The sequence below is a fragment of the Condylura cristata genome, unplaced genomic scaffold (genome assembly GCF_000260355.1).
Source record: "Condylura cristata isolate star-nosed mole 26May11 unplaced genomic scaffold, ConCri1.0 scaffold00018, whole genome shotgun sequence".
Classification (NCBI taxonomy): domain Eukaryota; kingdom Metazoa; phylum Chordata; class Mammalia; order Eulipotyphla; family Talpidae; genus Condylura; species Condylura cristata.
The window spans coordinates 41,053,284-41,078,352 of NW_004567119.1; the positions used below are offsets into that span (position 1 = coordinate 41,053,284).

Genomic DNA, 25,069 nt, shown 5'->3' on the forward strand with positions numbered 1-25,069 from the left:
GCCAGCCACAGGCGCTTCAGTGCAAGTTTGATCCCCCGCCCCGGAGGAGACCCACATGGCTCAGCAGACCTCTCCTGTCCCGGCCACTGCTGCCCTCAGCAGTGTACAGAATCAATCTGCCTGTTCTGCTCCCCACTCTCTCTCTAGTGAATCCTCTCATGGCCCCTGCACCTCAGTTCTGTATGCATAAATAAATAAATCTTAAAAAGAAAGAAAGAAAAGGTTTTGCCCGTACTTCACAAAGTATGGTGAAGGAGGAACCTCACTGTGGCTGTTTGACGGAACAAGCAGAGTCTGGAGGCTAAGACCAGGGGGTGCCAGGGCAAGGGGGTAAAGCGAGAGCCACACACAAAGGAACCCGGGCAAGTGGGCAGAAGTGCCTGTGCTGCCCGACCCTCGGGTGTCGGGCTCAGGGCGCTGCAGGGCATTGCAGGCTAACTCAGATGCAGTCCAGGTGGTGAGTGGAGTCCAGAGAAAAGAAGGCGGGCATGGCCAATGTATTAGCCAAGAGAGCGAGGACAGGGGGGCAGTGAGGATGGCACTGGGCAATCAAGGCGAGGGGTATTTAGGACGAAGAATCAATACGACATGGTGGTTTTTTTTTTTTTTTATGACGAATGCTTGGAGACTGAGAAAACGAAGGCATAATCGATTGAAGTGCTTGTGTATTTCGAAAGTGTTCATTGAGTCAAAAACACTGAATTTGTTTCATGGGAGGAAATAATCTTGTTCCCTATTTGAAAACATCCTCCTAGTAGTGGTTTCTCCCCACTCTTTTGTACTCCTACATATTACTGTCACTTGTCAAACTGCCTTGTACTGTTAGAAATACCTTCTCACTTGAACAAGCTTCTTTTCCCAAAGGGAAGTCTGAGAAATCAGCAAGGACTGGTCTTCCGCCTTCACACCCCCGTGGGGTCGGCCCCACCTGCCGACACCTGTGACGTCTGTAGCGAGTGCGTTGGCTGACTGAATAGTTGGTACAGAGGCATATGGGGTGATGAGACAAGTCAAAAGCCTTTTTTTTTTTTAAGATTTATTTATTCATACAGAACTGGGGTACAGGCCAGAGATGCGGAGGGTGAGAGGCTTCACCAGAGACAGAGAGGGGAGCAGAACAGGCAGATCTATAAAGTACACTGCTGAGAGAAGCAGCGGGCGGGTCAGGAGAGGTCTGCCTCGCCATATGGATCTCCTCCGGGGCAGGCAGGGATCGAACTCATGCGGAAGTGGCTTAAGCTTCTTAGTGCTGCGCTTTAACCGGCTGCGCCACCAGGGAGGGCCAAGCCCCTTTTTTTTTTTTAATGCATACAAGAACTGGGGTCTATACCAGGGGTGTGGGGGTGGAGGGTGAAGAGTGAGAGGATTCACCAGAGACAGAGGAGGGTACAGCAGGTGAGACAGGAGAGGTCAGCTGCATCATGTGGGCCAGCTCCCTGGCTGGGCATCAAACTCATGCTGCAGTGGCTGGCAATGACTTGATAGTGCTGAAACTTTAACCCCCTTGGCCACCAGGGAGGCCCCCAAAAGCCCTCTTTTTTTTTTTTTTTTAAAGATTCATTTATTTATGCATACAAGAGCTGGGGTGTAGGCCAGAGGTGTGCGTGGTGGGTGTGCGGGAGAGAGGGAGAGTGAGAGGATTCACCAGAGACAGAATGGGGAGCAGAACAGGCGGATTTACAGAAATACACTGCTGAGGGGAGCAGCAGGCAAGACAGGAGAGGTCTGCTGAGGCAAGTGGGACAGCTCCCTAGCTGGGGATTGAACTCATGCTGCAGTGACTGCTGATAGTTTCTTAGTACTGAGACTTTACTCCTTCTGTCACCAGTGAGGCCTCTTTTTTTTTTTTTTTAAGATATTTTCATTTTGGAGTAACATTAAATATGCATAAAAGCTGCAAGGATAATGCAGAGATATCCTCTCCTCCACCTGTTGAAACTGGTGATGACAGAACAATAATAACCAGTAAATGTGCCTGGGATAAGTTGTGCTTTCTTAGTAGGTTTCAGGCTTGTCTCCAGTAAAAGGTAAGAATGTCTGTCCAGCTACATGCTGTCTGCAAGTCACTGTACTAAAATCACCCGGAAGAAGCCAGTCTGTGAGGTGTTCTGTGGGGTGGGGGCTCTCTGGCCTATTGCTTACTGGCTGACCCTGACTTTGCTTCCCTAGACCCAGGGCCTGTCCAGCATAGGTCTCTGAGCAGGCAGGGGTTGCTCCTGGTCTGCCCCTCACAATCGCTCCTAAAGCTGCCATGATGGTCAGCTGATGCATCCCTGGGGCCAGCATAAGTTCCTGCATATGGAAGGCAGACAAATATCAGGTAATAAAAGGCCAGCAGCCAAGGGCATTAAAAGTGGGGACTGTAAACCTCAAACTAAATGACAAAGCCATAATAATAAAAACAGTCTAGTACTGGAACAAAAAATACCTACAGGCCAATGGAACCAAATGGAAAGCCCAGAAATAAAACCACACATACATAGTCAACAAATCTACACAAAGGAACAAAGAATGTACGCTGGAACAAGAATAGTCTCTTCTATAAATGGTGCTGGAAAAACTAGACTGTCACATGCAAAAGAATGGAATGAGCCTACTACCTCACATACACAGAAAATAACTCAAATTGGATAAAGGACTTGAATGTAAGGGCTGATACCATACAATATATAGAAGAAAACACAGGCAAAATACTCCATGACATATACCCCAGAAACATCTCTGAGGACTCACCTCCAGAAGAGAAGGTAAGAGCTGAGACTACATCAGACTAAAAAGAGCAGGAGACAGTAACCAAAACAAAGAGACATCCCACTGAATGGGAGAAAATATTTGCATACTGTACAACTGATAAGGGGCTGATATCAAAGAGCTCATACAACTCACAAAAACAAAGGAAAGGACCCAGTCTAAACTGGGCAGAAGAGCTGAAAAGACACTTCTCCCAAAAGTAAATGTAAATGGACAACAGGCATATGAAAAAAAAGGCACTTATTATTAGGAAATGCAAATCAAAACCACAGTGAGACACCACATCACACTGAGAATGGTTTGTATTAAAAAAAAAAAACAAAACTGGAAACAACAGATGCTGAGGAGGGTGTGGAGAACAAGAAACCCTCTAACAATACTGGTGAGATACAGCCAACCATTAAGGAAAGCTGTGTGGAGGTTCCCCAAGCTACTAAAGATGGATCTACCATATGACCCAGCCATTCCACTCCTAGGAATCAACCCAGAGGACACACACACACACAAACTCAAAAGGAAACCTGTATTCCTGTGTTTATTACAGCACTATATACAATAGCCAAGATATGGAAATAACCTAAATGCCCCCAAAGAGATGAGAGGGTCAACAAGATGTGGCATATACAAAGTGGAATACTACTCAGCAATCAAAAAGATAAACTCATGTCATTTGTGGCAAGTGGAAAAGATGATGCCAAGCAAATAAGTCAGAAGGTAAAAAAGAATTATCAGATGGTTTCACTCAGGGTTGGAATATATAGAAAACACAGGGCCAGGAAAAAGAAAACCTGCAAGCTGACTGTAGGTCACAGGAGGAGAGGTGGCGGGAGAGTGATCATAACCGGAGGAAGGAAGAGCACAGGGACTGTGGCGATGTGTCCCAGTGCGTGGTGGTGGCGACTACACCTGAGGGGAGAGATCAATATTGCCCCCAGATGAACAATGATGTAATAAAGAAAAAGTGGGGATGTAAATAAACTGCTGAGCAGCAGCACACAGAATCCTGAAATCATGGCCTGGATCTGCAGCGATGATGTAACCCCATCACGCACACACAGCAGACGACTCATCAGAGATCAAATGCTAGTCAAGAGCAGACAGGGCAGGGGTGTCCAGGGACCCAGCACCGGGGGAGAGCTAGTGACAGTGCTGGGTGTCAGAAAGTTCCAGCTCTGAACACACCTCCAGCCAATGGTGACAAAATTGCCAGCTGCTGTCATTAAACCTGACCCTGGAAACCAAGGGCTTTTCCCCCAGCACACAAGACGTCATTTGAGATCCAAGCTGCCCCACCAGGCTCTCCACCCCTGCTCTTCCTGCTCCCACATCTCTCTGTAACTGAGCCTGCAGGGAGGAGCACCTCAGGCCTGAAAGGAAGAGCTGGGATGCACAAAGGTGGGACCCCAACTCCTTGCTCCCCCTAGCCCCCTTGCACCTGAGGACCCAGGGGCCTGAAGGCTGCAGGCAGGGGCAGGATCCAGCAGGATGGTGGGGTGGGGGACGGGTGGGGTTGGGAGAGGGCTGTGGAGCTGCCTGACCCCGCCTCTCTCCACTGCACTAAAGCACTTTCCCGTCTCTGAGTTCAGTGAGTATCTGGTTCACACTGCATTTTCCACCTCCACCTGGCCTGACTCCTCTCTGTGTTTGACTCATTTCACCCGAGTGAAGCGGTCCGATGCACGCGTGTGGGACCCCATGACAGCTGTGATATCTTTGCCTGTGGTGGCTGACTGGCTGGTGGGTCACAGCAGGATATCAGGTGGTAAGACAAGTTTGCAGCCTCCTTCCTGCTCTCCAGGGTCTCTTTTCTTCCTGCTTTTCTCTACCCTCTGCCCTTTTTAGCAAACTATTTCCAAGAGGAATGTAGTTAAAACCCAAGGAACAACCAGCACAAGGTCCCATACCTGTGAGATGGGTTAGGTGATCCCAAATATTGCAAACTTGGGCCCCTCCCTGGTGGCGCAACAGCACTGTGAGGCTGTCCGCAGCCACTGCAGCATGAGTTCGATCCCCCGCAGGGGAGCTGACCCACATGGCGCAGCAGACCTTTCCTGCTCCTCTTAGCAATGTGCTTCATTAGATCCGGCTTTCTGCGCCCCACTCTGTCTCTGGGGAGTCCTCTGAACCCCAGACCTCTGGCCTGTGCCCAGGTCTTGTATGCATACATAAATACATCTTTAAAAAAAAAATGTTGCAGGGCCCTCCCTGGTAGCGCAGCGGGTTAAAGCACTGCACTAAGAAGCTTAAGCTACTTCAGCATGAGTTCGATTCCCGCCTGCCCTGGAGGAGATCCACATGGCGCGGCAGACCTCTCCTGACCCGCCCACTGCTCTCCTCAGCAGTGTACTTCGTCGATCTGCCTGTTCTGCTCCCCACTCTGTCTCTGGTGACTTCTCTCTCAGCCCCTGCATCTCTGTCCTGTACCCCAGTTCTGAATGCATAAATAAATATCTTTAAAAAAATAAATAAAAATAAAAAAATGTTGCAAACTTGTACTAGAAAGAGCCTCTGAGCCAGCGCTTCCAGCCCTCCAGCCTGCGGACTCGAGGTTCTAACCCCCTAACAGGATGAGCTGATGTTCCAGAACACACCTGTTCTAGGGGCTCAGACAGGTAGGCAGTGGCGGCCGACAGGTGGTTTTTAATTCGCTTCCCTCATAGGACACTCACGTGTGCAGTCTCTGGGCCTGACCTGCATGGGTTCACTGAGGACAATCAGGGAGGTAGCGTGCACACACTTCCCAGTCAAGGCCAGGATGGCTATGTGTCAATGTAAACTCATGATGTATGAGTATAACAATATTTCCTCCAGCTTTTTAAAAAAAATTTTTCTCGTTTATTTTCTTATATCATTGTTCATTTTTATACAATGTTTGACTTCTGCCCTCCAAGTCCCTGTAGTTCTACCACCACAGCCCTCGTGATCCAACACTCCCATCTCTTGGGATCTTCCCTCCCACTTTGACCCCCCTCTATGACCCCCCTGCCCCTCCCCTCTCGGCTCTATGATCAGCTTCAAGACTTGGTTCGTTTTCCCTATAGTCCATCTGTAACTGAAACCATCAGATGGTTTTTTCCCACCTGACTTATTTCACTGAGCTCCATGCATGTTCCTGAAAATGGCGTCTTCCAGTTTTGTTCCCCCAAAGACCTAAAGTTGGGGCTTCCCTGGTGGTGTAACGGGTTAAGTCACAACCACTGCAGCAGTGGGTTTGATCACCAGGCAGGGAGCTGACCCACACGGCACAGCAGACCTTTCCTATCTCATCTGCTGCTCCCCTCAGCAGTGTATGTCAGTAGATTTGCCTGTTCTGCTCCCCACTGTCTCTGGTGAGTCTTCTCACCCCCCACACCTCTGGCTTGCACCCCAGATCTTATATGCATAAATAAATAAATCTTAAAAAAAAAAAAGACCTTTAATCCATTGCACCATCAGGGAAAGGCCATATGCAATATTTCTTAGCTGGATCTTGATTTGACAGGATCCAAATGTAAAAGAGTACTTTTGAGACGAGGCAAAGCTGTATGTGGAATAGGGAATCAGCAATAAGGAACCCTTCTTGGATCTAATCGTGGTTTGATCTTGTTACGAAGTCCTGTGCCTTAGTGACACACTCTGAAGTATTGAAAGTGAAACAGAATTGTCTGCCACATGCTTTTAAAATGCCTCAGGAGAAAAATGAAGGTTAAGGGAAAGCAGATGAAGTAAAAGTGGCTCAGTGTCCATGACTGTTATCATTGGGATCATGACACCAGGATTATTTGTGTTGTGATTAAAATTTTTCTTTTAACATTTTTAAAAAAGATTTATTTATTTATGCACACAAGAACTGAGGTACAGGTCAGAGGTGTTGGGGGTGGGAGATTGATAAGAAACAGTGGAGAGTAGAACAGGCCGATATACTGAAACACACTGCTGAGGGGAGCAGTGGGCATGTCAGGAAAGGTCTGCCGTGCCATGTGGGTCAGCTCCCTGGCGGGGAGCCAAACTCATGACATGCTGCAATGGCTGCAGATAGCTTCATAGTGCTGTTTTAACCCGATGCACCATCAGGGAGGGCCAGATGAAATTTTTCATAATAAAAAGTTGACCAGGGCCCTGGTGGCACAATGGATTAAAACGCAGCACTGTGAAGCTATTCTGCAGTCACTGCAGCTCAAATTCAATCCCTGGCAGGGAGCTGACCCACATAGCACAGCAGATCTCTCCTGTCTCCCTGCTGCCCCCCTCAGCAGTGTATTTCAGTAGATCTACCTGTTCTGCTCCCCACTGTCTCTGATGAATCCTGTCAGCCCCCTGTACCTCTGGCCTGCACCCCAGTTCTTGTATGCATAAGTAAATAAATCTTTGGGAAAAAAAAACTGACCACTGGTGGTGGACAGGGAGGCTTGATGGTGGATACATGATGGGAACAATCCCTGCTGGGGGATTTCAACTATTACCACCATTAAACATAAATTCAGAAATAAAGCTAACAAATCACCAAAAAAGTTAAGCAAAAGCTAGAACACTAAAAATAAAGACTGTCTTGACACAGGGTATTAACAGTTCTGACTGCTCTGGGACTTAAGGGAAAGAAAGGCCGGTCAGGGCTGGAGGGGTCAGGGAGATGGTGTGGCAGGAAGGGTCTGAATTGGGCACGGGCCTGGGGGGCCAGGCTTGTGGCCGGTGACAGGTGCTTGCTCCATCCGGTCAGCGCTGTGGCCCTTGGTGAAGCGCAGCATGCTGGACTCTTCTCAACTTAATTGAGGCAGGCACAGGCGCACCCTGTCACCAAACAGGAAGCGCGTGGTCTGTGGCGCCCTCTGTGGGTGGCGCGGGAAAGCGACGCTCAGCTGGTCCTTTGTCCCAGAGAAGCCAACACAAGCCAATGAAACATATAAGAAGCTTTTAATTTCATCACCATAAACATTATACTCTGATTGCTCACATACAGTATAAAATATTTACTCCGCTAAATAAATAAGACATAACATTATTGCAAACGGCACTTAAACCCCCCAGAGATAAGAGCTTCTTAGCCCAGGCAAGGGGTGCTCCTGAGTTTTTTTGTGAGATTCCCAGAGCACAGAGATGCCCAAGGGCCTGAGACTCGGGCCTGGAGAGCCACACTCTGTGCTTCTGTCCTGCGACAGCCCCATGACAGGGCTGTGAGCCAGCTGGGAAAGTAGGGGTGGAGGGAGCAGAGGGGAGTCCCGTCGGGCTGAGAGGAGGGGAGCCAGGGGAGCCGCTGAGACCAGGAGCCCCGCCTTCCATCTGTCCCTGGCCGGCCACAGGGTGTGGGGAGTCCATCAGGGGAGCCCCTCCTGGCTAGGCAGACAGACCAATCAGCCCAGGCGACTCTGGCAGTGCCCAGAACAGTAACTGCCCATCCCAGGGTCCGGCTGTGGGAACCCCACTCTATTCCTCAGCACCAGGGGGGCAGAGCTGGGTTGATTTCCCTCTACTTAGTTAAATAAATAAGTTAAATATTTAAAGGCTTGTGTCCCTCTGATGGCAACACAGTGGTCAACAAGCCAAGTCCTGATTGAACAAAAAGGAGGGGGGATCAGCAGAAAGGCGGTGCTGGGGGCCAAGGCAGCTGCCCCTCTTCCCTTAGGGCAACACCCCCAAACAACTCTCACACTTTCAAATCCTGTGGGGAAATTTCACATTGGAAACTCCCACGCAAGAGCAACACTGGGGGAACATTTAGAGGTGGGAGACAGGTGGCCGAGTTTACTCAGCTGCCTAATTCCCTCCTCTGGGTCTGTCCTGACCAGGACACTCACTGTCACCCTGAGCACGGGGCAAAGCCCTGACTGAGTTCTGCGCTCCAGGGTGTGGAGCTAGCCGCTGCCAGGCCTTCGGACGCCGCTGTAGGGAAGGTCTCGGTTAAGCTCACCCGGTGAGCCACTGGTCAGTCAGCCTTTGAGACTGGGGCCAGGGCAGAGGGCAAGCCCAGTTCCTCCTCTGCGCAGCTGTCCACCGCACCGCCACAGGGTGGCAGCAGAGAGCCACACCACTTTGGCAGCAAGAGAAACTGGAAGGCCAGGGACCTGGGGAGCAGGAGTGGGACCCCATGAGGCAGGCCGTCCCTCCGCTGGCAGGAAGTGCTCTACACGGAGTATTTGGTCAAATCACTTTTGTCAAATACTACCTGTGTAGCAAAGTAAATAGCAACCAGACCCAGGCCTGCAGCCGACACCATGTAAGCAGTGACCGACTGGCTGAGCTGGACAATGGAGCCCATGAACAGTGACGGAGCCACCTGGGACAGCAGGAAGGCACTGTCCAGGATGGCAAGGTCCAGGCAGATGCCCCGGCCTGGAACAACCCTGGCCTCGGGCGGCTCGCCCACCACCACACGCATGGAGACGTCACAGGCAGAGGCCCCGCAGAGTGCAGGGGGAGCGGGGAGCAGGCTGCCCCCAGCACTCATGTGTCCATTGGGAAAGGGGGACCCCGCCTTGGGGCTGGGGGAGAAGCTGGTCACCAGGCTGTCCTCACTGGAGCCACCGCCACTGTCTCCTCGGTATTTGGGCAGGAACACCTGGGGGGAAGGAGGAGGGAAGTGGGGTGAGGACAGGAGTGTACCTGAGCATCGGCCCCCAGCCGACACCGGCCCTGGCCTGCATCCCAGGGGCTGGAAGAAGCTAGGTAACAGGCCTAAAAGAGTCAGGTGGCAGGTTGGAAACAGCAGACCTGGCTGGCCTGGGGTAGTGGGGACCCTTCTCAGGAACAGGAAGGTCAGAGGGGGCATATGAAAGAGCAGAACTGAAGCCAGAAGTCTGGGTCTCCTCTAGGCTGTCCTAGAACAGCGAGGCGGACAAACTCGGTACCTTAGGCTGGGAGACAGCAGAACCCCGGCATAAGCAAGGAACAAAATCAAAGGGGGTCCTGGAGGCCCAAACCACCCCTCCCCGGGGTGCTCTTCCCCTGCTCCTACTTGCTAGCACTTGATGCTAGAAAACCCTACTCCTGCAGAGTCCAGCCCTGCTCCCTCTGAGGAGTCAATGCTTTGAGGCAGAGGGTCCGGAACACAACCGGGGAGCAGCAGAACCCCCCTGTCAGCTCCCCCTGCCAGCTGTGCTGATGTCCAAGTCTTGGCTTCCTCCTCCCCCTGTGCCTGAGATCGAGGGACCTGGCCCCGCCCGCTGGTGACAGAGCCCCTTCCTTAAGGACAAAGCCTCTGCGCTGTCCCTCGGCCCGCTACCATGCAGCGCGTGACTCCAACGCCACGGAGGCACCTGGCTCACTGTGGGCACAGGATGCCAACAGACACCTCTGCTTCCCGTGGCGGTGGGGAAGGAGAATGACCTGGCAAGCTCCTTGGGCACGACTGCATGTGGCCAAACCTGGTGCTGGGCAGCAGAACGGAGACTGGAGCGGCCATCAGTGCATGGACAGTCTCAGGGACCCAAACCCCGGCCTCTCCCTCCACACCCCGCCCATTCCCGCAGCCTCCTCTGCAGTTAGCCAGTGTCCCAGCCCAGTTTTACTCCACTGACCCACTCATGCCCTCCGGGAGGCAGACACTCCTCCCCACAGTCTGGAAGGCCTAAAGGTGGCCCTCTATCTCCTCCGGCAAGTCTTTGCCCTCTGGCCAAAGCTGAGCTCTAGTCAAGGCAACCACCCACCCAGCCTGGGTGAAAGGCTTCCTGCAGAAACCTCTGGAGGCTGGTGAGTGTGGGCGGAGACAGGAAGAGCCCCCCACCCTTCACACTGTCCAGGTGAGTGGGGGCCAGAGGGGACAGGCACAGCAGGCTTAGGGAACTGCTATGCAAGCAGGGACAGGGAGAGGTGTGAGAAGTGAGGCCGAGAAGAGAGAATTAGACACAAAAGATCCACCAGAAAGGGGGTGCCAAAGGAGCCTCCCCATCTCTGAAGCCAAAGCAGGGGCTGGTGTCCCCAAGCCTCTCTCTGCCAGCTGCACCAAGGCCAGACCCCTGCCTCACCCTCTGCTGAGGAGGGAGCCCCAGGCCATGGGGTCTGTCCGGCCCCTGGCCCTGCGCAGGGCCCGTCCAGACTGCGGGTCTAGGGGGCCGCCGTGCTTCAGGCTTCCCAGAGAGGAGCAACCACTTCCGACAATCGCTGGAGTGCCAGACAGAGCGGACACCAGGAAGTCATTCCCAGAAGCTAATCTACGCCCTTCTTCAGCAGCCCTGGGGCGACAGCACCGGCTTCCTCTCCCTCAAAGAAAGAGGGCCTTCTCCAACTCCCGCCTGCCTGGGGAGAGCCAGCCCACCCCTGCTCCACCCAGTGGCCACACAGGTACCTGCTTCTCGCGGTGGTAGAGGGATGCCAGCGTGTAGGGCAGGATCTGCAGGGCCGAGAAGGTGAAGCCAGTGAGGGCGGCAGAGGCGGTCACCACAGCCACGCTGCGGGACAGGCACGTCGCGCCGGCCGCCACAGGGAAAGCCACCACGCTGGCCAGGTACACGGCCCGGGTGCCGAATCGCTGCACCAGCCGGTCCATGACCAGAGAGAAGAGCAGGGAGATGGTGCACTGCAGAAACAGCCCCAGGCTGCCCATCCGGACACCTGCAAGGGAAGGCAGGGTCAGGCGGAGAGCAGCGCCATCTGGCAGCAGGATCAGGACACACTGCAGGCCAGGCGACTCCGGGGATACTGGCCACCCAGCCGGCCAGGGTCACGGGAGCTGAGGTTCTCCCCGTGACTCTGGGCCTGTGACCAAAGCTGTGGGTTGAGGGCAGGGGAGGATGTTCTACAGGCTACCTGGGAGCCTCAGCTCTGGGGTCAGGAGGATGGGAAGGGGCACAAACTGCTGTGCCACCGCTTCCAGGAGGCTTGCAAAGTCAGCAGAGCAGGGAGACTGAGGCTGGGCTGAACCTCCAGGCTGAACCTCCACTCTATCCGCCCCCTTAAACAAGCGGTCGGTCTCTTCTGCAGGTGACTCTGATCCAACCCTCCCAATGCAGACCACAGACCAGACCACTCTGCACGCTCGAGGAGCCACATGTGCTGGGGGCAAAGTGGGCCCCGCTTCCTGCTGGAGGAATCGGGCCCAGAGACAGCCCAGGCACAGGTCGCCAAGGCCTTACCTTCGTCATAGTGTCTTCGGGCCTCGGTGCCGGGCTCTGCCCTGGGCACACCCTGGTACAGCCCCTCGCCCACGAAGTCCGTGTAGAACAGCGTGAAGGTCATGAACGCCGTCCAGCTGCACAGCTCGGCCACAAAGAGTCTGCGCAGGGTCCGAGGCACGCGGCAGCAGAGCTGGTGCAGCCGGGGTAACAGGGCGCCCAGGTTCCGGAGAGCCAGGCGGGCGCGGCACGGGCAGCAGTGGGAAAGCGAAGAGGGCCCCGGCAGCCCTTCCGCCGTCTCGGCCGGGCCCAGCGCTGCCTCCTCGCTAACAAACAGCGTGGCCGCCATGCAAGCGAGGAAGATGAGTGTGAGCAGGCCGAAGAGGCACTCCTCCTGGGTGCCCAGGTAGGGGGCCAGGGCACTGGCATCCCAGTCAATGGCGGGCAGGAGGTAGCCCAGGCAGCCCCCGAGGCTGATCATGAAGGCATAGACAGAGAAGGCCTGGCGACAGTGGTCTGGGTCCCGGAACAGGTCGGAGAGCAGAGCTTCCAGCGGCGTGAAGCACACCTGGCCGCAGAAGTCCAGCAGCCCCACGCCCAGGATCAGCAGCGCCAGCTCCAGGGGCCTGGTGTCCGAGCACAGCAGCCCTGCCAGCCAGCCAGCTCTTGGGATGAGGAAGAGGCTCAGCAGGACACCCAGGGACAGGGCCCAGATGAAAGGCCTCCGGCGACCATAGCGCCCACGCCAGTGGTCACTGGCTGAGCCCAGGAGTGGAACCGAAACCAGGCCCAGCACTGGACCAATGCCTGCAAGAAAGGCGAGCAGGGTGAGCCAGAGGCTGGGGCCCACAGGGCCACGGGCAAGCGCCTTCTCCGAGAAGGATGGTGATGACTGTGACATCACGCCCAGGCCAGCTCTGCACCAGACACCAGCTGAGCGCTCCATAGGGCTTGCCCGCACTCCCCAGAGCAGGCCCACCGATACCCAATTTAAGATGGGGAAACTGAGGCATGGAGCAATGGGTGAGTGACACTTGCACACAGGAGGGTTTCACGAGCACTCTGGCCCCGACAGGGCCCCTTCTCCCAGGAGGCACACAGTGGTGGCCACTTGCTGTCTGTGGCTTCTGCAGGCCACACCTGCAGCCAGGAGCCCAGCCCCAGCAGGGGTGGGAGAGCTCGGCTGGGAGTCCCGGGTCTACCTCTCAGCAGCTGCATAGCTCTGGCTAGGTCCCCTAGCTTCTTACAAGCCTCTGTTTTCTTCTCCGCATAGGGAGACACTCAGAAGGCTATTGCAAGATGACCTGACATGACAGACAGAAGTCACAAAGGGCTGGACAAAGGTGAAGAGCGATTTCTTCAGTGCCTGCTACGGGCCAGGCACTGTGTGGGTGCTGGAGGTGCCGGGGTGTTGAGGGGCTGTCCTGGGCTCTTCCCGAGCCCCTGGGCCAGGGTTGCCCTCACCCCAGCAGTGTGACCTGCCAGGCCCAGGAGCAGCAGGCAGCACCTCTCCCTCCCTCTGCTCTTGGGGCCTGGCAAGTCACTCCACTTCCCGGGCGGCACGTATCTGGTGCAGGGGGAAGAAGGAAGTGGTGACTCACCCAGCACCATGGTCATGAACTTCTCCTCCACCCCCACTTCCAGCAGCAGGGGCGGCACGTAGGTGATGCCGGCGGCCAGACACACCTCCAGGCCGAAGGTCAGCAGGTTGACCAGCAGGAGCTGGGCTTTCCGATGCCGCAGCAGGTGGCTTCCCCACGGCCTCTGGACCATCGCGGGCCAGGAGGGGAGGGCTCGGCCCGTTCAGGAACTCCAGAACCGCTTCGTCCCAGCCCTGGTGCCGACACCCAGGCCGCTCCTCCTCGCTGCCGCGGTCTGCCTGGGGCACAGCCAGCAGCCCATTTCCGCCGGCGGGCGTGCGTGCAGGTGCGGCTTCTCAGCCCATGCTACACAGGGCTGCCACGGGGCGCCTCGGCGGGGACATGTCACACGGCTCCTGAAAGGGTGGGGACAATCAATCAGTGTTAAATCCTGGGAAGGGCTCCAGGATTTGTTCTGAATTCTCCGAATCCTGTTCACTCGCAGCCTCGGTGGGTGCAGCCTTGACGGTGTCAGCCTCGACGGTGCCATCACTGCTGCCCAATCAGGAAATGCCTGTTAATATTAGCCTAAGGCTGACATAATTAATAAGGTAAACATGAGTTTGAAGGCTCAGCACACTCCAGAACCTAACTGATGTTGTTATTCTGTTTAAAAATATCTCTGCATTTGTTTTTGTGGGGAGGAGGAAAAAAAAAGAAATCAAGCCAATGCAGATCTCAGCTCCCCAGGTCCTGTTATTAAGGTGTCCCTGGACCCCCTTTTCCAGCCTGGTTTGTTTGCTTTTCTCTCTCCCCTTCCTAACGAGAGCAGCTCAATTCCCCTTTGTTAAGAGTAACACTTCCTATTCTGTAGGCCTGGCCACGGGCCACGCTGACTCCTACCCCCAGGATGAGGACAAGAGGCAAGGGAGAGGCTGTGGCTTGCTGGTTGGGTTTGAACCTGTCACTGAAACCACTTACAAAGTCCCCGAAAGAACCTGTGCCTGAAACCCTCTCCCTTGGGCAGCTCCCTGTGGCAACACTCACGGGGAGAAACAACCCTGCCCGGGGCCCACCTGGCGCCCACCTGGGGCTGACCCCCGTTAACAGCACAGCGGCCTCCCCAGGCCCCAGCCACACGGGCATGAAACCGCACCACCTGGCAGCCAGGCCGATTCTGCCAGTGACCCCCAGACCTGGAAGGAAGCCCCCGCTTCCCTTCCCAGGCAGCTTTCCCAGGCAGCCCCTCTCACTCCTCAGAGGACGCCCTTCCCAGCACAGACATCCCCACACTTTCCTGCAGGTCCTGTGCAGACCGCTCTGGGGGAGCCCAGCCCTGAGTCCCACCCCAGCAGGTGGCCTCCGGGTCTTGCTTCCGGATAACTGCACCCCCTGCAGCCGGTTGTTGAGAAGTGACCACAAAAGCAGGAAAAGTGGGTAAGCAGGATGAGAAGGTACAGCAGGCGTGCCCTGGAGAGAAAGGCGGGATTCCCCTACCTGCCATCAACCCCAAAGAGGTGGCCTAGGGACAGACTTTCTCATGCCTGGGGTTTCTCCCTCACCCCACTTGATTTTTTTTTTAAGATTTATTTATTTATGCATACAGATCTGGGGTACAGGCCAGAGGAGTGGTGGGTGAGAAGATTCACCAGAGACAGAGCAAGGAGCAGAATAGGCAGATCGATGAAGTACACTGCTGAGGGGAGCAGCGGGCGGGCCAGGAGAGGTCTGCTGCACCACGTGAGTCAGCTCCCTGGTAGAAGATCGAACTCGTGCTGCAATGGCTTCGGAGAGCTTCTCAGCTCCCCAGGTCCTGAGCACCCCAAGGGTGCTTTAACCTGCTGCGCCACCAGGTAGAGCCTCACCCCCCTTGATTTTACCCTGCAATGCTGGTGAAGAGCAGGCGGCCCTGTACCTGGGGCTTGGCTCCACTCTCCTCCCTGCCCAAGAGCCCTCCTGGCACACCCCAGCCCTGCTCATTCACAATTCCACGCTCAGCACCTCCCAACCTGGCACTTTGGCCACACTTATCTCTAGGGCCCGGTGTGATACCAAGCACATCACAGGCGCTCTGAGCTGCGCCTTGGAGAAGCCAGGAGGCCACCAATCTTGGGTGTGATCTGTCCACACCAAATGCCTTCTAGGGCTTCACACTGTACCCCAGGAAGGGACTGCAGACAAACTGGGTAACCAGCAGCCTCCTCCCCAAACTTTTGCTCAGATTCGAGCCCTACATTTTGCAAAGGGGCATGGAATCCCCTATGGGTTTCGGGGGAAGAGTGTAAACCAGGAGTCCAGTGTTTAGCTAGGCAGCTGTGGGTTCAGCTGGGAGCTGACTCCTTCCCCCTGCCTACACTGCCACACGCCCCAGAGGCAAAGCAGGGGTCATATGGACCAAAGAAGGGGTTGTGCCATCCAACCTAGAGAGAGGGGTTCTCAGTCAAGACGCTTCTGACCTGTTCTGCTCCCCACACTCAACCAGGGAGGCCCTGGCCACTCACCTGCACTGGAAGGGACAAAGCCTCCTTGAGCAAACAGAGACTTTGTCAGACCCAGCCTCACCCATACCTGCCCCACGCCCCAGCCCTGGTTGTCTGGGTTTAAAAGAAACGGCAGTTCTCAGCAACCACTAAATGACCCCACCTGCCTCCCTTAATCCAGCTCCTCGCTGCCAGGATGAGTAGGGTTGTCCTCAGTTCACAAGGGAGTAGAGAAGAATCCCCCAATCCTCCTTGACCCAGTAGTGAGCGGCTGGGAAGGGGAAGAATTCACTGGAAGGAGCGGCAGGAAGCAGGCAGGTTTCACCCCAGGCTGGCACCCCTCTGCTCCTAGGTTGCTGGGCCTGTGTGCCCTCTTTGTCTGCTCCTGTGCCCAGGGGTACAGGGCACGCTTGCCACCCCCAGGCATATGCTTCCAGCCCCAAACTGCCTGAGGAATACAAGCCATAGGAGGGTGTCAGGTGACACCCTCCCATCTCCCCCAGGTTCCAAGAGTGGCTTCCACAGTCTGCACCCCAGCCACCCCCACCAACCCCCCCACCCCTCCGCAACCCCAGAGCCTTCTCACCTGGGCACAGAGACACACAGGCCCTGGGAGGGTGCAGGCTCAGAGAGGTGTGGGAGCACAGAGTGGTTCAGCTGCCACTCCTATCTGAACCCCAGGCCACACTGCTTGCCAAAGTCTGAAGGTTACAGATCCCTGTTGGGGCCCCTGGTTTGGTGTCCAAATGGGTCAATTCTCCCTTATCCCCTCCAGTCGCAGGGAACCTCTGACCCAAGTGACCGTTCCCCTGTGCGCTCCCCCGTCTGAAAACAGAAGACCAAGCAGAGTGGCCTCCAGGAGCTCACCTGGTGGGGAGGAGGCAGACAGAGGAGGAAAGGGGAGGGCGAAGAGGGAGAGGCAAGGCTGCCCTCTAGATGGCCAGATCCCTCTCAGGTTCCAAACTCTTCTCTCTGGGCCTCTGAGGGACCATGAGAAAGCTGGAGGAAATTCAAGCCCTGGAGATTTCTGGAGCCGTCTCGGCCCCTCTCGGACCAAGCCCTTGGCCCCTCTCCTCCCGAGGGGAACACAACCAAGCTGCAGAGGACAAGGGCCCAGGCAAGGAGCGACCCTCCGCTCTACCCACCCCACTCCCAATACGAGGCTGCAGAGCACGCTGCCCTCACTCGAAAGGGGGCCTTGGAGGTGTTTATCCAAAGAGAGTGGGGGTAACGGGTATAAGACCCAGGGAAGACCTAAGTCGCCCACCAAGACAATCCAGAGGACTCTGTGAGGCTCAAAGGTGGTGCGCGGACCCCACCAACCCTCCAGGCTGGCGTGCCCACCGCTGGCTCCCTGCCATTCCAGGTTAGGCTCCAAGCAGGCAGCGGGTGTGGGGAAAGAAACAGTAACAGAAACAAACTTGGCCTGAACTTTCTCCAAAACTCAAAAGACAGAGTGGCGGAGGCAAGGAAAGGCCACCGAGCCCACTCCCGGTAGCTTCCCTCCGGGAAGGGAGGGTCAGAGAGACGGATAAAGAGGCCTTTGAGGGCTTTCAAAGGGGCTCCTGCCACCCCACATGGCTGAGGTGGAGCTGGGGGGAGCAGACTCCCTCTGCTGACAGACAGAGGCCAGGGGGAGCTGGACTGGGGGCAGCCCGCCGCCGGCCAGTGTCAGGCAGCAATTCTATGGCCTCTTTATGTGGGCCAGCTCCCCACACCCCGCCCAGGCACATCAAACAGCCGCAGCAGCCCCCACCCTGACCCAGCCTGCGAGCGACCCGCTGTCCCCCTCCACACTCACAAAGGCGGCTGCTTTCTCACACGCTCTGCTCCTCTCCTCTCAGCCCAGCACGCTCCTCTGCTCTTCACAGCCAGGCAGCCCCTCCCACCTGACCTCCCCACCCCTCCCCTCCCCTCCTGGAGAAGGAAACTGAGGACAGAGGCTCACCGCAAGGAATAATGACTCAGCTGCAGAAAGGAGGGTGGGGACACTCCAGGCCACTCTCCCCAACATGCGCCCACAGCATGCCCAGGGATGCTGGTGGGGGGCAACCCACAGGGACTGGCTACAAGACAGCACCCCAGAATCTCATTCCAAATTGAACTCTTCCTGGGGAGAGTCCAGCCTCAGTCCTGGGGGACCAGTGTCCTTACCTAGCAAAGCCTGGAGGACTGAACTCCCCACGTGAGCTCTAGCCTCATGCACTTCCACAGGAGGCGGCCCGGGAAGAGGCTGTCTTGGTCAGCAGAGAGGGGAGTGGCCTCAGGACTGAGGCCTACCTGAGCTCTGCCCAGAAAGGCCCCTGGGGCCACCTGCTGGACCTCTGGGGCTCACACACTCCCAAGGAAGTAAAGGTCTGTCTTGCCCACTCCCAAGGCCCAAGGCTCAGACCTCACAGGTCTGAGATACCTGAGAACACACTCAGAAGGCAGCCTCTGCACTGCCACAAAAATCCCCAGAACAAGGGCGGGGCAGTGGGGAAGGGGACCCCACCCAGCCCCAGGCCTGCTCTCAGCTCCTGCCTCTCAGGGCCCAGAGGCCAGGGATTTAGAGTTTGCCCTGCTGGGCTGCCTTTTCTTCACTGGGACTGGAGGCCTTCTGCTTAGCAGCTTGTCAGAGAGAGTGAGGGGGCTGCAGGCCCGGACACAAAGAGGGATTAGGGAGAAACCTCTCCGCTGCAGAGTAATCCATCAAACTCTCTCCCCTGCCGGCACTGGCCCCTTCCCACTCAATTCCCCTTCCAGCTGCTGTCCCCCCACCCCCTCGGGCTCCTGAGCCCTGTCACGTCGGGCAGCAAAGAGAATCCCAGGCCCTGGGGGGCAAAGGGGGCACACCACAGACACTGGGAAAAGGGCAACAGCTCCCCCCACCACTGGCCCCCGATGTGTGAAAACCCAACAGGTGGCAGTGGCCTGGAGGAGAGTGGCTTTTGTTGCCCTGTCTGAGAGCCCCAGCCCAACTTCTGAATGGAAACAAATGCGAGGCTGTTGGGGGAGGGGACAGCACGGTCCCCAACGGGCTGAGTTCTCCCTGCCCCTCTCCAGTCCAGTGACAGGCACTGGGGCCGGCCTGACCCTCACCTTGGCCAGCCTGAACTGAGACACCCTCCTCAGAGGCCCTGGCAGTCCCATTGCGACAGTTGTCACAGATGCCATCCGCCTCCAGGCCCAGGGGAACAGCAGTGACCCAAATCACACTGGGTCCCTTGGCCCAGAGCCCTCCAAAGCAAGACAAGAGCACTCTTCAACCGACCCCCCCCCCCCCCCCCCCCCCGCCCAGGGGCAACAGGCCATCCCTGAGCCCAGATTCTGCAGGGTGATCTGGGTTTGGCAGCGTGATAACAGCAGTGTTGCTGTTACTGCGTGACCTTGTTAACTGATCTCCCCAGCCTCAGTTTCCTCAAATGCATTTTATCACGGCAGCTCACATTGTGGGTCACTGCACGCAGGCATCCTTCCAAGCATTGCTGTTTCCAGCCACTGGTCAGGCAAGGAAACAGATTAGAGATGCCACCTCCATAGATAAGCGTGAGTGAGGGCAAGTGTGTAGAAATCCCCACGGTGGGTTCTCCCTAGTGGCACAACAGGTTAAAAGCGCAGCAGGAAGAAGCTAGTCTCAGCTGTTTCAGTGCAAGTTCAACCCCCTCCAGGGAGCTGACCTCCCCTATCTCCCCGCTGCTCCCCTCAGCAGTGTACTTTCATCAATCTGCCTGTTCTGCTCCCCTGAGCTCTGTCTCGGGTGAGTCCTCTCACCGCCCCTGCACCTCTGGTCTGTACCCCAGTTCTGTATGCATAAATAAATATTTAAAAAGCAAAGCAAAGAATTCCCCATGGTCCCTTTTTCAGTCATCCAGGCCTCCTCAGTAGAGAAACCTGGGGGAAGACACCTCTCAGCTTAGGCTGCCCTGGCCAAGGTGAGGGTCAGGCCAGCCCGAGAGGCCCCGTCACTCCACTGAAGAGGGGAGCGGGGGTCAGAACCACTCCAGGACCCCAGCCACAGCAGAGACCAGGCAGCCAGGCGTTTCCGCCTTTCTCCTGGGCTTCCACTCCCCTCTCACCCACAGGCCTCTGCACTGGCACCAGCGCCTGGGTCAGCCCCCAAAGCAAGAGGAATGCCAAGAATGCAAATGCCGCCCCAGCCCCAGGTGCTGGCCCCAACAGGTGAGGAGAGGTCACCACAACAGACCTACTGGTGTCAGGGCTTCGGAGAATAGGCTATCCGGCAGTCAGGAGGCGGGTGGTCCCCTCACACTGGCTGACAGCTACCGACTGTCAGCAGGTATCTGGCATGTGCTGAGTACTTGACAGACCTCCCTCCTTCATGCCGCTGGCATGATCCCACAAAGAAGGTAATTAATATAGTGATTTCACAAGGAGGAAAACCAAGTCTTAGAGAAATTCATCAACATGCCCAAGTTGCATAGGTAAAAAGGGTTGAATGGAAAATTCAAACCATTCAAAAATTCTAGAAAGTGCTCTGAACTGAATGCCAGAAAAGTGTGAGTTCAGTTTCAGCAACTTTTGTAGCTGAAAACTACAGGCCAGGCCGCCCCACCTCTCTGGGATGTGGTTTCCCCTAGGATGAGAACTCACCTCCATGACGTCTTTACTGCTGGGCTGTGATTTCACCCCAGGTGAGCGGCCAGGAGCGCTCACTGACAAGTCCCGGGGCTGGGTTTGGAGTGGGGGTTTTCACAGCCCTCCACCAACGACACCAACGAGAGGGGCTCCCAGCTGGCCTCCCCCTGGCTTTCCTGCCTGAATACTGCCCAAGTCACCCCCTGACGTTGTGCCAAGTGGCCAAGATATCTGGGGGCAGACTCCTTCGCTAGTCTCCTCCCAGAGTCAGGATCTTCCTGGAAGAAATTAGTAACTAATTCTCTCTCTACGTGGGCACAATAAACACTTCCCTTCAAGGTAAGAGAGCAGTACCAAGAAAGCTCTCCCTGGGTCCAGGACAGGGGAAGAGGGAGTTGGGCCCAGGCAGTCTCCAGACCAGGGAAGCTCTCCCCTCCTCCCCGTCTAGCCACAGTCCCAGCAAAGTGAAACCTGACCTCCTCCTTGCTGGTGAACTTGAACTTTTTGAGTCATCCAGAGAGGAGAGCTCTCCCCATCCATGTCCAGTCAACCCTGTCCCTCCCCCTGCAGCCAGGCCTCTCAGGGGGTGACTCAGAGGGACCTGGGCACAGACGAAGGAGCACAGCCCCACACTGGGAGTCAGCCAGGGTGCGCTGCCCCAACTCGGCAGTATCTTCCCTCTAGGACCTCAAATTCTGCGGTCTCCAAGACCCTTTTAGTCCTTGGGCCTGCGGCCAGCCCTGTTAGCAGAGGGCTCTGGGTCCAGCTCTGTCCAGTCAAAATGCATCTAAAACAGTCACTCAGGTGAGCACAGTGAGAGGGAGCTCCAAGAATCTTTATTCAAGAGCCCTAGTCTGCCGGCCTTTGGAGGAACCATGCCTCAGTGCCTGCAACCTAACCTCCCCCAAAGGAATGTTAAAGTGCACTAAAACCCACCCAGCCAGCTAGTGCTCACTGAGCCCCAATTATATGCACCCACAGTACACAGTAAAGGTGGGGGGTGGGGACACAGAAACAAGTGACTGCAGGACTGACTGCAGCCCCTTCAGCAAAAGAGAGAAAATGCAATCAGGTACAGGCAAGACACCCCCCACCCCGAGTAGGGTCCCAAGGGGCGAAGCATGTCCAGTTCTTTTGGGGCTTCCCAGAAGCGGTGGCTATGTTGCTGAGGCTGGAAAGATGAGTAGGTAGGTGCTATGCAAAGACTGGTCAATGTCTGCAAAACAGCCAGTGGAGCCTGGGGTCTCCACACACATCCACTTCTCTTTCTGTCCACCCTTCCCATGAGCCCCCTTCCCAGTGAGGTGCTATGGAAAGATCCAAAATCATGGGACTGGTTTTGATCAAGTATCTGAGCCCAAGATGGGGAATTCATCAACACTAGGGTTGTTTTTGCTCCTAACTTAGGCTGTGCTACAGTTACCCATACCCCCAACACCTCTCCTGCCCCCTTAACAGGTCCCTCTCACGTTCAACTGTCCTGCAGGGCTTCCTGGGATCCCAGCTGTCTCCCTGGTGCCCACCTGACACCCCTCAAAGTTGGCTATGGCCCTGGTCCGTGGCCTCTAGCTGACAGTCCTCCCCTAGCCCCATACCACACCAGCTCCCAGAAAGCAAAGCCCAAGAAGGGGGTGCTCACGAGAGGGCCGTACGGAATCTGAGCCAGGATTTGGGTGTGTGATCCGTTATTTGACCAGCATGCCCAAGACAGGTAGGGCAGCTCTAGAGTATCAGCCATCTAGTAGTGGCAGCGGGGAGTGGGACATTTGGGACATTAGACGGTCATGTCCCTCGGGGTGGGCAGGGTGCTCCAGCTGGAGCACTGTTTGCCAGCCCAAAGTACACTGGCGATAAGAGGGGTGGAAGAGAGCAGAGGGCACGGGGAAGGGCCTGCTCTCTGGCGCGCTGCTGCTTCGGGAGCCCATCTGGTTGGGCATTCAGCCTGGCCTGAATCTGGTAGCAGAGACTGGGGGGTTTGGGACCTGGGACTGGTCTCCAACCCTGCAGAATTCACAAAGAAGGAAGGACGTGAATACGCACTGAGCTGCCTGTGCTGCTCTTTGTGCAGCAAAGTGCAGACACTTCACTAACACACCTGTTGCACTAAACCCTCTCGTCACCTTGCAAGGTGAGCGTTATCTCCATTTCATAGATGCGGAAGCCAAGGCCAACAGGTAAGACAGGCCTGGGTCCAACATTAGAAGCAAAGAAGCCCCACAAATCATCCAAGATCAGTGGCACTGTGGGCTTCTCCCCAGGGAGAAGGAAACACAGATCACGTAGTAGAAAAGGAGACTCAATAGGCAACTCTGGCCAGATATCAAGACCATCCCGTGACGGCTCTGTCACCAGCCCCGCCCCGAAGAAGGGACACTTTAATACACTGGACAAAGCTCTACACTCGGCTCTATTGCTGAGAGTCAAGTGGCATCAGCGTCGAGGCACTGGGCCTGGTACTAACTGGTCCAGCTTCTACCCTCGCTGTTCACACACAGGGCCACTGACTGTTCGGAGAAAGGCACTCTGGGGTTTTCCTCCGGCAGCCTGAAAGCAGTACGAAGGGTCCCAAAAACTGAGGAGGGCGCACAGGAAAGAACCCCAAATTCATTTCATGTGGTCCCTAAAACTAGCGGGGTCTTTTCGGCACAGGAGGCACTTCCACAGAATCTTTCAGAGTGTGTATTCACCCCGCCCCCTGAAGGTACCCACTTCGCTCTAGTGGAGAAAGGCAGGGCAGGGGATTCTGGACTGGTCAAAAACAAGTCATACACAGGATTGACAGGGGAGGGGTCCAGGTTTCGCACTGGACTGCAAGTTTACTGCTAATGTGTCCGTCATAGTTTCCATGTGGTTACATATGCTCATCGCCCCAGCAAAGAAAGTCTGGTTTCTAAGTGTGAACTACAGTGACGTCTCCTTTGTCATCAAATCACAGCAGCTGACATTTATCAAGCTCTCTTTACATACAGCTGCTGAGCTGGGCTTCACCTACATCGGTGGCTTTAATCCTCACAGCGCTGCTGCGAAGTGGGCAGGGTCCTCATTTTACAGGGGAAGTCAAAGCACCGAGGAGTGGGGTGACTTCTGCCAAGAGGAAGAGGAACTCAATCCCAGCTATGGGCTACAGGGTGCTAGCCTGGTGGTCTACTGACTTCCCAGCAGCAAGAGACCCTGTTCCCAAAGAAACAGAGTCGATAGCAAAGGCTTTTCTTTCTCAGAGCAGAACCGAAGAACAGAGTGCTGGCCCGGGTGCTGCTGTCTCGGGGCCCCAGGGTGCAGGTCCAGAAGACACAGTGAATGCCTGCTAACATTCATTGAGCATTTATCATGTATCTGGCACAATCCAGTGCCGTATACATGAGTGAATAAAGTTAAGTCCTATTATATATTCCATATATTTACATAACCATAAATATTTATAGTTGTGTGCATTACTTAATAAATAACAAAGCTAGAGTAGGTCCTACCATTACAAGCAGCGATACTGAGGCTAATGGAGCAGCCAGGACAGAAACCCTGCCTTTCTGACCGGCTGGGCTTCAGCCACAGTGTGACCAGATGACCAGGCTCAGATGATAGTGCTTCAACTTCACTTTCCGAGTCCTCAGGCCACCGCAGCTTCGGCCTTTTTCCTCCAGGCCTGGCCCACGCCTCTGCCACCCAGTAGCCTAGAAAGACCTCGTGGGCTGTCAGGACCCCTGTCTAGCCCCTGCTCCTCTTCCTCACCTCTAGGACAAGGGGAGGGGGGATGAGAGGGGGCCGGAGGGAGACAGGAGGCGTCACCAGACACCACATGAGCACACAGGAAAACTTCCCCCCAACACACTCCACCCCACCAAATTGGGGCCTGTAAGTCCACAGCTGTATTTTTGTCTCCAGACTCACCCTGCTGACTCAAGCTCCATTTTCTCAGTACTTTTAGAACATTGTCCTGGCTCCAGGACAGGCCAAGGCAGGGGGAGGAGATAAGGGAGGAATGAGGGGGTGGGAGCCCTGCAACAAAAGTGGCTGTGACTTCAGATCGCAGCCCACTCACCCCCTGGGAGAACCGTATGGGCTCCCTGGGGCCATTGTCCTGCCTGCACCTCTAGGCCCTCTTCTCCACACACCCCCTTCCATGCCAGCCTGATTCCTGGGCTTTGGGCAGGTGAGTCCCCAGCAGGCTGTCCCGCTGAAGAAGACCCTGCTTCAAGAGCCCCAGGGCCTCACCATAAGCCACACTTTCAGGAGCTTCCTAGGGTCACTTGGTCCCTGGTCCACTGGCCATGACTGCCCGGGACTCCAGGGCAGCAACACAGCAATTGGGCTATTCCTAGTCCCCTCTCCACTGAGCTTGGGTCTGTGTAATAGACAAGGGCCAATCCTCACCACCAACCACCCTGTCAAACCCTTCTCTACACCCAACTCTGGTCCTGGTAAAAAAGGAAGCAACAATGGGGTGGTTTTGCCGACGGGGGAAAAGCTGAGCAGGTCAGCAGTGTCTGCCCGGAAGATGGAAGCTGATTCAGAGGTCAAGGGCAAGAGTGGCTCACAGGCTGTGTATCCTGAAGGGGTCAGCGGAGGACTGACCCTTCAGGTCCCTTCGGGGCAAGCTGCACCGGGTGCCCAGGTACCACCTCATCGCACCTGTTTGCTCCTCAGCAAATATCACTAGTCC

At 55.7% G+C, this 25,069-nt stretch overlaps 1 protein-coding gene across 2 annotated transcripts; it reads right to left on the reverse strand.

The window, feature by feature from the left end:
• Positions 1-7,622: 7,622 nt before the first annotated feature.
• SLC45A3 (solute carrier family 45, member 3) lies at positions 7,623-23,948 on the reverse strand. Of its 2 annotated transcripts, none has more exons than XM_012726994.1 (5): positions 23,880-23,948; positions 13,376-13,770; positions 11,796-12,581; positions 11,009-11,274; positions 7,623-9,283 (listed from the first exon to the last, which is right to left on the reverse strand). In XM_012726994.1, the coding sequence occupies exons 2-5, from the start codon at positions 13,545-13,547 to the stop codon at positions 8,849-8,851; spliced, it is 1,659 nt and encodes a 552-aa protein (XP_012582448.1). In that variant the 5' UTR covers positions 13,548-13,770; positions 23,880-23,948; the 3' UTR covers positions 7,623-8,848. The 2 variants fall into 2 exon arrangements, with proteins under 2 accessions (XP_012582448.1, XP_004685611.1); XM_004685554.2 differs by lacking the exon at positions 23,880-23,948 and adding an exon at positions 17,636-17,665.
• Between the last annotated feature and the right edge of the window lie 1,121 nt (positions 23,949-25,069).

What these genes read in the sequence shown, in the direction of transcription:
- SLC45A3 (XM_012726994.1), bottom strand. Translation starts at nt 13,547, where the DNA reads ATGGTCCAGAGGCCGTGGGGAAGCCACCTGCTGCGGCATCGGAAAGCC. An exon ending in GTTCATGACCATGGTGCTGG is followed by an intron (nt 12,582 to 13,375) that starts GTGAGTCACCAC and finishes CCTTTCTTGCAG; the next exon opens with GCATTGGTCCAGTGCTGGGC. An exon ending in CCGAAGACACTATGACGAAG is followed by an intron (nt 11,275 to 11,795) that starts GTAAGGCCTTGG and finishes CTTCCCTTGCAG; the next exon opens with GTGTCCGGATGGGCAGCCTG.